Source organism: Myotis brandtii, unplaced genomic scaffold (assembly GCF_000412655.1).
Source record: "Myotis brandtii unplaced genomic scaffold, ASM41265v1 scaffold516, whole genome shotgun sequence".
Lineage (NCBI taxonomy): Eukaryota > Metazoa > Chordata > Mammalia > Chiroptera > Vespertilionidae > Myotis > Myotis brandtii.
The window spans coordinates 617426-630005 of NW_005369676.1; the positions used below are offsets into that span (position 1 = coordinate 617426).

General features: G+C 38.1%; 1 protein-coding gene across 7 annotated transcripts in view; it reads right to left on the reverse strand.

The window, feature by feature from the left end:
- The window catches only part of TNFRSF19 (tumor necrosis factor receptor superfamily, member 19), a 108577-nt gene that overhangs the window by 7043 nt on the left and 88954 nt on the right, over positions 1–12580 (reverse strand). For 6 of the 7 annotated variants that reach the window (XM_005877286.2, XM_014548583.1, XM_014548585.1 and 3 more), the window contains exons 6-9: positions 11014–11178; positions 10188–10313; positions 6202–6304; positions 4825–5378 (exon numbers count right to left, since the gene is read on the reverse strand). In XM_005877286.2, coding sequence (XP_005877348.1) covers positions 4967–5378; positions 6202–6304; positions 10188–10313; positions 11014–11178 — 806 coding nt within the window. In that variant the 3' untranslated portion in view covers positions 4825–4966. Of the gene's footprint in view, positions 1–4824; positions 5379–6201; positions 6305–10187; positions 10314–11013; positions 11179–12580 lie in introns of those variants that run through there. The other variant, XM_005877285.2, reaches the window with a different exon arrangement.

The following is a 12580-nucleotide window of genomic DNA, read 5'->3' on the forward strand; positions in this document are numbered from 1 at the left end:
TCGCTTCAGTGCATGGCTGCCGGCCGCCATCTTGGCTGACAGTTAATTTGTATAAGGATATGCTGATTAGCCAATGGGAAGGGTAGCGGTCGTACGCTAATTACCATGTTTCTCTTTTATTAGTGTAGATAAGAACCTTTCATTAATAAATTACATTGTGTAACTTGAATGTAACGCTTCCTCATCCATTTCATGTATAACTTTCCATAATAATTTGTGTTGAAAATAACTTTATGCAGATCATAATCACCTTGATAACACTCTTTGAAAAGGAATTAATGTCATTTTATACCCACTTATATACTAAACTACATTTCTAAAATTTTACGTTAATTTAACTGTGATTATAGTGCCTATCAACCCTATGTCCTCCTCACCAACAACATAAACAGAAAAAGGTAGAGAATGAGTTGGGTTTTATATAACTTGGTATCAAAATGTTTCATTCCTTAGTATTTACATCACAGAATTGGGGACAAGCTACAAAATTAAGATGAGTGGTAATTCTATTTACTGACAATACTCTGAAATACCAGTAGTGAGCTGGTAGCACAGTCATTTTAGTTACTCAGACTTTTCCCTAATGATGTATGGGGAGATGTAATAGATATTTGTGATGGTAACACAAACAAGTTTGATATCAATGCCAATTGAATTGATATAAAAGAAACTTCAACATCTTGTACTGAAAATGGAATGCATTAAACTCTAAGAGTTCTATGACTTTTATTTTGGAGTACCTGGCAAGGCATCCCATTGGGATACTGAGATTAGTTATGAAGGGGGTGGAGGCCTCTCCATGCATCTCTAACCTATTGTAAGGCCAGTTACCTGCTCTGGACTGCTGGGAGTCCTCAACCCCAAAGGTTTGTGGGCCACAGCCATCCTTGAGACCTACCCTCAGCTAAGCTAACTATTTTTTTGTTGTTGTTATTGTTAATCCTCACCCAAGGATATTTTTCCATTGATTTTTAGGGAGAGAGGGAAAGAGAGGAAAAGACAGAGAGAAACATCAATGTGAGAGAAACACATTGATTGGTTGCTCCCGCACGAGCCCTGAACAGGGCCCAGGCCGGGGAGGAGCCTGTAACCGAGGTACATGCCTTTGACCAGAATCAAACCTAGGACCATTTCGTCCGCAGGCCGACGCTCTATCCACTGAGCCAAATTGGCTAGGGCTAAGCTAACTCTTAAGTCTTTTCTTATTATCATGAAAGTTATTAAAATTAGGGATGGCTCAAGAGAACAATGTCAGTAAAAGTCTTTCCCAACTACAGAGGTATGCATTTTTTAAAAATTTATTTTATTCCATCATCATTTTTAAATTGTCTAATTTGTTTGTTTTTTTCTTTCTCTTACTTATCTTTTCTTCATTTTCTTTTTTTGAGAAACAATTTATTTTTGCTCCGGAGACAACAAATGTTTTTGTATAAAATTCCCTATAAATGCCTATAGAATGTGCTTGAAGTTAAAAAAAAAAGTACTGCAGATTTAGACTAATATACAACCTAAAAGGAATACATCTCCATCTACACTTTGACATTAGCATGTTCCTGATCTGCGTAGACAAGGGTTCACTCAGGAGCACATGCAGCATGTCCCATAGTGCTGCCTCAGTACCCAGGCCCCTGACTGGGCCAGGAGGGGCACAGAGGGAGAGCAACGCTGGTCTTGTGGGGCCTGGGAGCCTCACTGTTCTGCGACTCTGCCCTTTCATACTCAAGGCTGGCGTCATTCTTCCGGAAGAATGTATACCAACAATATATGTGCTTATATTAAGGAAATATTAAACATTAAGTCAAACTCAGCAAGGGCCACATCCTTGCCTGGAGGAAAAAGCAGGGTCAGTGCCCAGGTGTCCCTGAGTGCTTCTCTGCCTCCGGTCTTGCAGCATGCCAGAGAGACCCGTATGCCCGCAGTCGCCACCTCCCCAAACCTTATTTTAAACCCTTTTACCCACGGTTTATGCGGCATTTAGTCTCAGATCACAACCGACAATTTCCAACCAAACCGGTCAGGCAGTCAGAGCAGAGAGGAAGGAAAAGTATAGCTTTAGGAGACCTAAATTCTCATGAACTTCACATTGAATGAAGTGCCTTTAAGTACTGGGCATAAGAATATTACAGGGAAGAACAAAGGTGAGAAACTACTTGCAAGATTCTCCTATAACTAACTCTTTTCTCTCAACCAGGAATGGAGCCAGGAGGCACTGTGCTAAGTAGCATTGACTCTTAAACAACACGTGTTTGAATTGTGCAGGCTCATGTATATGTGAATTTTTTTCAATACGTATGTATAGTACTGTAAGTATATTTTCTCTTCCTTAGGATTTTCTTAATAACATTTTCTTTTCTCTCACCTACATAAACCCTATTATACAAAATATATATTAACCTATGCTTTATATTATCGATAAGACTTCCAGTCAATACAGAGGTAGGCAAAAGTAGGTTTACAGTTGTTAGTATGGGAAAGTTTATTCTTGTATTATTATTTATTAATTATTGTGTTATTTTCTATACAAACAACTGTAAACCTACTGTTAGCCATCCCTGTGATAAGCTATATCAGTAGTTAATATTTTGGAGAGTCTAAGGTTACACTTGGATTTTCTACTGTGCAGGGAGTTGTGGCCCTAAGTCCCACATTGTTCAAGAGTCAACTGTAGCCCTAACTGGTTTGGCTCAGTGGATAGAGCGTTGGTCTGCAGACTAAGGGGCCCGGGGTTTGATTCCGGTCAAGGGCATGTACCTTGGTTGCGGGCACATCCCCAGTGGGGGGTGTGCAGGAGGCACCTGATCGATGTTTCTCTCTCACCGATGTTTCTAACTCTCTATCCCTCTCCCTTCCTCTCTGTAAAAAATCAATAAAATATATTTTTTTAAAAAGAGTCAACTGTAGTTGGATTTACAAAGACGAATAAAAAAATGTAGCTGCCCTTTATGGCCTTATACATTAGCTGTGAGTTTAAAAGAAAACTCTTAGAATTTAATTTAAAATACAGTATATTCTTCTATACACCAATAATGATCTATCCGAAAGAGAAACTAAAAAAACCCCACAATCTCATTTACCATTGCAACAAAAAATTAAGATACTTAGGAATAAATTTAACCAAGGAGGTAAAAGACCTGTACTTAGAAAACTATAGGATGTTGAAAAAAGAGATAGTAGAAGATATAAACAAGTGGAAGAATATACTGTGTTCATGAATTGGTAGAATTAACATCATTAAAATGGCCATACTAACCAAAGCAATCTACAGATTCAATGAAATCCTTATTAAAATACCAATGGCATATTTCACAGATCTAGAACAAATATTCCAAAAATTCATATGAAACCAAAAAAGACCCCAAATAACTGCAGCAATCTTAAAAAAAAAAAGAACAAAGTTGGAGGGATCACAATATCAGTTATCAAGCTATACTATAAAACCACTGTAATCAAAACAGTGTGGTACTGCACAAGAACAGACATATAGACCAATGGAACAGAACAGAGAACCTGGAAATCAACCCAAGCCATTATGCTCAATAATATTTGACAGTGAAGGCAAGAGCATACAATGGAGTAAAGACAGTCTCTTCAATAAATGGTGTTGGGAAAATTGGACAGATACTTGCAAAAAAATGAAATTAGACCACCAACTTAACCAAACACAAAAATAAACTCAAAATGGACAAAAGACTTAAATGGAAGTCTTGAAATCATAAAAATCCTACAAGAAAATAGACGCAGCAAAATATCAGACATCTTATGTAGCAGAATTTTCACAGATACAATGCCTAGGGCAAGAGAAACAAAGAAAAAAAATAAACAAATGTGACTACATCAAACTAAAAAGCTTCTGCCCAGCAAAAGAAATCAGTATCAAAATGAAAAGGAAACCCACTGTACCAGAGAACATATTTGCTAATGATACATCTAATAAAGGGTTAATTTCCAAAATATATAAAGTACTCATACAACTCACCAAAAGGAAGACAAACCAATTAAAAAATGGGCAGAGGACCTAAACAGACACTTCTCCAAAGTGAACATACAGATGGCCAAGAGACATATGAAAAAATGCTCAACATCACTAATTATTAGAGAGCTGCAAATTAAAACCACAATGAGGTACCTCCTCACAGCTGCCAGAATGGCTACAATCAATAAATCAACAAACAAGAAGTGTTGGCAATGATGTAGAAAAAAAGGAACCTTAGTACACCACTGGTGGGAATGCAGACTGGTACAGCCACTATGGAAAAACAGTGTGGAGTTTCCTTAAAAAATTAAAAGAATGGAACTGCCATTTGACCCAGTGATCCCACTTCTAGGAATATATCCTAAGAAGCCAGAAGCACCAATCAGAAAGAATATATGCACCCCTATGTTCATAGCAGTGCTAAAAAAACGGTCATACATTTACACAAATGGAATACTATACAGCTGTAAAAAAGGAGGATCTCTTACCATTTGAGATAGCATGGAGGTACCTGAAGAGTATTATGCTAAATGAAATAAGCCAGTCAGAAAAAGACAAGTATCACATGATCTCACTCATATGTGGAATCGAATGAACACAATAAACTGATTAATGAAAAACATCCAGAGACATTGAAGTATGCCACAGAATGAGGTATTTGAGAGGGAAGCGGGGAGGGCTGGAAGAGATTAACCAAAGAATTGTTATGCATATATGCATAGCCCATGGACAAACAATAGTGTGGGGAAGATCTGGGGAGAGGCTGGAACAAGGTATAGGGGGTCAATGGGGGGTGGAGAAAGGGAACATCTGTAATACTTTCAACAATAAAGATAAATTTGAAAAAAATTAAAAAGTATATATTCTTTAACACACAAGAAGTTATGAAAGATGGCAAATTTTCTCATCAGGTTCCCCCACATATTGTGGTAGGAACAGAATTCATTCCCTATGGTCTTCCAAAAGTCAATGCTTTGTCCACAGTAAAATCAGTCATTGCCTTACCTGGAAGGATGTCTGAGTTTGAGTGGTTCGGTTAATGATATCCCCACTTGTTTGACCTAGCTGGCTTCTAGTAATTAGGGCATCCTGAGTTCGCACTGGTTCTATCAGTGAATTGTATCTAAACAAATCAGTAGTTTGTGTAACGTTTTCAGAAGAAGCTTGAATTGGAACAGCGCCACCAACCAAATCCTGACTACTGTTTGAATCCAAGGATTCATTTTCTGGATTTTGAGAATAAATATCTTCTCCAGTGAGTTCAGGATAAGAGTCACAAAAGGAGATATCATCACCATAAATGGGATTTTGCATCAGAGGCCAGGCATCCGAAAACTCGCCACAGATGAACTGAGAAAGGGACCCGAAGAAAGACGGCATGGTCTCTCCCACCGGACCTGCATTTCTGAACACATGTTCAAAAGACTTTTAAGTGTTCTATAGGGAGAAAAACCATGACTACAAAGCAACATTCCAACAATACTTTCAAGTTTTCTAGATGAAATAGCAATTTATTGTCAGAATTCCAGTTGTTATAAACTTGCTTTAATACAATAAGCTTAATTCCTCCAATTACTTTAAAATTTAATATACTTCGTTTTAATCAATGTAGTTATACTTAATACAATGTCTAAAACATGCAGTTTCCTGGGTCTTAACTGAATTTGAAGGCTGTTCTAAAATTCTATGAGTACATGACATGTTAAAAATTACTTGCAGATGGCAGAAGTGTCACAAATAATGAGTATAAGACAAAAATAAAATTGAGGGGCCCTAGCTGGTTTGGCTCAGTGGATAGAGCGTCAGCCTGTGGACTGAAGGGTCCCAGGTTCGATTCCGGTCAAAGGCACATGCCAGGAGTTGCGGGCTCGATCCCCAGTAGGGGGTGTGCAGGAGGCAGCTGATCAATGATTCTCTCTTATCATTGATGTTTCTATCTCTCCCTCTCCCTTCCTCACTGAAATCAATAAAAATATATTTTAAAAAATAAAATAAAATTGAGGGTAAAGTATAAAAAATGTTGTATTGGATATTAGTAACCCTGAGAGACTTACCTAATTCGTGCCAAACACATGCCCCCTCCAATGACCAGAATGGCATTAATGATATTAAAAAGTGATGCCCTCATGAAACATTTTTAAATGTTTCACATGAAAATTGGTAAATGAATGTAATGCATATTTGCACAAGGATTATGAAATTATATTGCTTAAAAAATACCCAGTTACCTCTCCTGAAGTGTGGCCCGGGAATGCACCCTGCAACCAAGAGTCACCTGGTCGATACTGCAGGAGTCATCACAGCACAAGGATGGGATCAAGTGAACAGGCCCTAGGAAAGACAGCAGAGGTATGAAGCATAATGCTTTTCCTGGGAATGTTCTCTTTAATACCAGTTCAACATCGTTCTTGAAACTTGAACTATTCCCCTTTGGGTAACTTTTTGGGGAATGGGAATATGAGTCTTAATTTTTTTCTCTGTTTTTATCTTTTTAAAAAAATGATGAACCATTTATATTATATACCTAGAGTAGTCAAATTCATAGAGACAAAGTAGAATGGTGGTTGCCAGGGGCTGGGGGAGGGGGAATGGGAAGTTAGTGTATAATGGATACAGAGTTTCAGTTTGGAAAAATGGAAAAGTTCTGGAAATGGATAGGTGGTGATGGCTGCACAATAATGTGAATGTACTTAATCCACTGAACTGTACACTTAAATTTATTGAAGAAAAAATTTAGATATAAAGAGAGATTAGATAAATTTAAAAAAAAAATCTTCCTTAGCCCTATAAACTAGAAATAAACACTGTCAATATTTGGTGAACAGCTAGACTTTTCTCTCTATATATACACATATAATTCTAATTTTATAAAACCATAAACATACTAAAGCATACAGGCAAATACAAAGATACACATAAATATAGAGAAAAAGACTTGAAGTAATTATATATTTACATGTACATATATGTTTATGTATATTCAAACTTAACATGAGGATTATCTCTTTACTTTTATAAACAGGAGAATAATATGAAACTAATATTTCCCTTTTGAAAATATATTGAGATACAATTGCAAACCAGTGTTAAGCAGGACAGACACCCAACATACTTTCACCTGAATCTCTCTCAAACAGACCACACCTTGTGCTGTCTGAATACGTGTTATTATGACCATGAAGAACTCACTTGGATTCACTACCAATTAACTCAACAAACATGTGTCATGCTCACTGTGGAATTTCTCAAAATTATTTAAAAGCAAAAGGCACTCCCATTCCTTATAGAAATGGCTGGTTCTAGGACTCAATCAGGGAAAGTATAAGATGAGCATGAAAGAGCCTAAAGGGACTTCCACTTGCCAAATCTAGGAAAATTTGAGCATCAAAATAAATGATTGCAAAGGATTGTAACCCATTGAATGGGGTCCATTAGTCCACACTAATTAAAGAAATAAATGGGAAGAAGGGGAAATTCTTTCTGACCATAGGATGCCAACTAATAAATGTAGAAAGAATGATGCAATTAGAAAATCAGCAATTGTTAACCATTATACTAATGACTGACTCAGGTAAGAATCATCAGAGAATGCTAAACTACTGGGCCAAAGTTTGGAAGCAATAGGATGTTTACATAATCTCAAATAATCTCTTGCGAAGTTTCATTAATTACCAAAAACAATGATCATTTTGTAGCAGAGAAAGCTTGCAGACACCACCTTAACAAAGTGACCCTAGTTAATCTGACCGAAATGAGACAGATGTACCTCCTGATATGGGGCACTGAGAAATACACAACATCACCTCTGTGGTATTTTTGAATCTGATCATAAAAAAAAATGAGAAAACCCAAACTGAGGGTCATTCTACAAAATTATTGGCCTGCCTTTGTCAAAAATATTGTCATAAAATGCAAAGGAAGATTAAAGAAATATTCCAGATTAAATGAGAGTAAAGAGACAGGACAAATAAATAAGTGTTATCTGGGATTTTCTTTTGCTACACAGGACATGATTGAGACAATTAGGAAAATCTGAATATATTCTGTAAATTATATAATAGCAATAGATTTAATGTTACTTTCCTGATTTAATAAGCATGCTTTATGTAAGAGAATGTTCTTGTTCTTAGAAAACAAACACCAAAGTAATAAAGGGTAAAGGGACATTATATCTGCAAATGATTTTTAAATGGCAAGTGAAAAAAAAGTGTATATATATGTGTATATATACACATGCAAAAATGTGTGTGTATATGCAAAATATACAAAACAGCCCTGACCGGTTTGGCTCAGTGGATAGAGCGTCGGCCTGCGGACTGGAAGGTCCCAGGTTCGATTCCGGTCAAGGGCATGTACCTGGGTTGTGGGCACATCCCCAGTAGGGGGTGTGCAGGAGGCAGCTGATCGATGTTTCTCTCTTATCGATGTTTCTGACTCTCTATCCCTCTCCCTTTCTCTCTGTACAAAAATCAATAAAATATATTTTTAAAAAAATATACAAAACATGTATGAATATATATATATACATACACACACCACTTAAGAGAGAGAGAGAGATAAAAATCATAAAGTAAATGTCAGATGAGATAAATGTTAATATTTAGGGAATCTGAGTGAAAGGTATGGGGGAATTTTTTGTCCTAGTCTTTCAACATATTTATAAGTCTAAAAACATGTTAAAATAAAAAGTTAAAAGAAAAAAGGCACGTTACTAAGGAGGAAGTGATTTAAATGGAAAACTGTACTGAACCTAGGCATTAGCATGGGGGGATTAAGCTCAGCATTCTAAGAGGACATGAAACAAGGCTATCTATATATTTAATCTTCCTTTTCAGACAGAAGTTCAGGTGAGGCAGAGTTTGTACAATGCTGTATTTTATTATATTTAAAATTTGAATTTCTATCTTAAGAAATTATCCCTCACTCTGATTCTGTGTCAATGTCATGGTACAGTATCTAGGAAACAATGCTTGGGGCATTTTGAGGATCCAGTAGCTATTGGTAGCTGTCTAAGGGTCTATTATCAGCGTAGGCAGAGGCAAAAATAGATCCCCACACACCACAAAGTCTTACATTTCATTCTTAAATATATTCCTAAAATAGAATATAGTTATGATCAGTAGAAAAATAATTATGTTGAAAACTCCTTATGCCACATATGAGATATTAGATCAAAAAGCTCAATCCTGCAATTTCTTGAAAAGAAAAATTAAACAGTGCCAAGAGAATAAGTCCATCTCATCAGGATACATTTCACTTAAAGAATGAGACAAAAGGTGATGTTAGTATTGCTTCAAAGGTGCTAAGAGAATTGGGAAGTGAGGAGAGAGGAGGGAGGCTAGAGCAGGTTTCTAGAAAGGGTTGCTGGACACATCAAATTTTACTTTGCAGAGGAGATAAGGTCATTATAGTGGGGATAGGAGTGGGGAGTGTAAGTGCAGAAACCTTGTGTTAATGAATATAAATAAGTGGCAAAGAAAGTTGGTACTACCTTTGCCCATTTTGCCCACATCAGAAACCAATTCCCATTTGAATTATTTCCCTGAACTTTTATTTCTGTCAATAACCTAACAGGCAATTATGGTTTGTGGAAAACCCTGTCATAGAGCTTTCTCCTTCTTCCTTAAGAAATCCAAGGCATTAAGGTGGATACATGAACTTTAGGTGTGAACCCACTAGAAAGGAAGGGATACAAAGTCCTCCTCTACAAAAAGTTGATAGTGTTTTAGATTAACTGACTCAAAACAACAAAGACAAATTTGCTGAAAACTTTCAGGATTTTGATCATTATTTTCTTCTTAATATTTAAGTGGCACAACACACACCAAACATGTGAGTACGGTGGAGAATATTTTTAAAAATATATATTTTATTGATTTTTTACAGAGAGGAAAGGAGAAGGATAGTTAGAAACATCGATGAGAGAGAAACATCGATCAGTTGCCTCCTGTACACTCCCCACTGGGGATGTGCCCGCAACCAAAGTACATGCCCTTGACCAGAATCGAACCTGGGACCCTTCAGTCCGCAGGCCAATGCTCTATCCACTGAGCCAAACAGGTTAGGGAGTGAATAACTATTTAACAAGATTAGCTTTAAGTAGAAACCAAGCGGAGCAACCTAGCTGTGGGACAAACAGGAACAGAACAGTTCTTTGCAGCTTCAATGTCATTCCTCTGGTTTCCCTAAAGGATTCGTAACTGTCTGAACTTACCACAGGTCTGGGCTAAGTCCCGGTGGCACTGACAGCAGGCTCTGGGAGCAGAGTTATTGAGCTGAGGTCTGTCAAAACAGGCCAGTTCAGAACCATTGTACTGAATGTCCTGTGCTCTCAGAGACCCTAAAGGAGGGGGTGAGAATTCTGTCAGTAAAGACAATTTCCTCTTTAAAGGACATCATAATACAGACAAGTACCATCCTAGCATTTGTATTTTTTTTAAAAGAAGGCTATCATTCACATTTTAAAATATTTCTTCTTACACGAAGGCACAAATCCTATATAATAAAAGTATAGTATGCAAATTGTCCCCTCGACCGGGAGGTCATCTGAGAGTTCGACCAGGGGGGTGGGGCCAGCCGGGGGAAGGGAGGGAGGCCCCAGCCAGCAGCGGCGGTGACAGGAGGCCCTGGCCAGCAGCGGCAGTGGCAGTGGCAGGCGACCAGGGGAAGGGAGGGAGTACCTGGCCAGCAGCTGGCAGCCACTAGGGACCCTACCAGTGCACAAACTTTGTGCACTGGGCATCTAGTGTGAAATAATTTGTTAAGAAAGCTTGAAATGGAAAGTACTTATGTTGCCAGCACTTAGAGTAATTTTTATTTTTGCCTAGTGGCACAGGGACATCTCTGCCACCCATCAGTCTGCTCCCTCAAGGCTAAAAAGACTGTGACAAAAGACTGTGAGATCTCTTTTCATGTGCTCTCTGTCCCTTAAACAGCTCCTTGATTCTCTTCTTATTCAAGTCTCTTGTGGAACACGAAAACGACAATGATGATAATTGCACTTCACCAATGCTAAGAAATAGAAAGAGCTCAAAACTTACAGCTGGGTTTCTTCTCCATAAATTGTCTCTTACAATAGATGATGCAGAGAATGAGCAGAGCCAGCAGGACAGTAGCCAAAGCACTGCAGATAACAGCAGCCAGGGCTGTGTCTCTCGGGCTGGAGGCTGTGGACGGGATCTTCACGAGGTTGACCTTACTGGTACCTGAAAACCAAACAAATGGAATCAGTGCTCTCAACCACCCAAGAGACTCAGACACTTACTAGTACACTGACCTCAGCTGTCATTATTAACAATGGTCTTCATGCAATATAAATCAAACCCCAGGAACTAGTGGGAGGTATGGTAAGATGGCTTAAGCACTCCCTCCTCTTAGAAGATTTCTTGACTACTACAGCTCCACCCTGAACCCCAAATTGTGTAATGTGCTGCTCCTTCATTCCTACAACACACGAGCCTCAACACTGTATTGCAGGAAGGTGCTTTTAGGTTCCCTAGACCAGAACCATTTGTGAATTTATCATCTTTATCTCTGTGTCCCCAGTACTTGGCAATGTGTTTGGCACATAGTAGGTACTTCATATTTATTTCATTGGAATCAAGCTACCTACATTTTAAAATAGACTGAACTATGGTATGCTTTTGGGGGCAACTTTAGGGAAAAACAAGAAGTTGGATCATTCATGACCTTACACTAAGTCCCCAATTTCTGACACAGTAAATATTTTTAAATCTTAGCTGTTACATTACTGAACAACATCTAAGCTGTGGAGAAAACACTGACACCATTGTTATATGATGGAGAGGCATGCATACTAATGTGTTAAAGCATCAAGAAGAGATTTTGTCTTCGAGGATAGCACTGCATCATGGCTAAGGGCCGAAATCCGGGGAATCCTACTGTACAGGTCAACTTCTAGATGTGTGACCTTGAGCAAATTACTTAATGTCTCAGAGTATCAAGTCCACATCTGTTCAAACAGAGGTAGAAATAGTACCTGCCTCACCTTGCTGGTGAGAGGATGAAATGGGTGATCATAAAAGCATTTAGAACAAGCACTGTACCCAGTGCTATAGAACATTAGCCATTGTATCAATGAAGATCGCAGTTGACACTTTATTTGGGTACTGGGATGGACAAACTCAGTTTAGAAATCTGTATTCAGTGAGGTCCCATTTAACTAGCCTCAAAAGAATTTGAGAGATGGAAACCTAAACAGAGGGACAGCTATGCTTTCTCTGTCTCCAAGTAACTGCCCTTAAGCTAAGGTGGGACTCCATTTTGCTCCCTTCAGTTGCTCCCAGCTCCTTAGCAACACCCGGCAGAAGCTCCCTGCTGCCTCACAGAAGCATGCGCCACTCATGTAATTTTAAGCTGTCTAGCATCCACATTAAAAAAGGAAAAATAAACAGGTGAAATTAACCTCTTTTTCTTAAGCCAATTATCTTCAAATATTATCATTTCAATGTGCACTCAATGTAAAACTTATTGACATCTTTTGCATTCTCTATTTTTATATAAAAATGTCAAAGTCGGGTGTGATTTCACATTGACAGCACATCTCCATTTGGACCAACCATATTTCAAGTGCTCACGTGTCACATG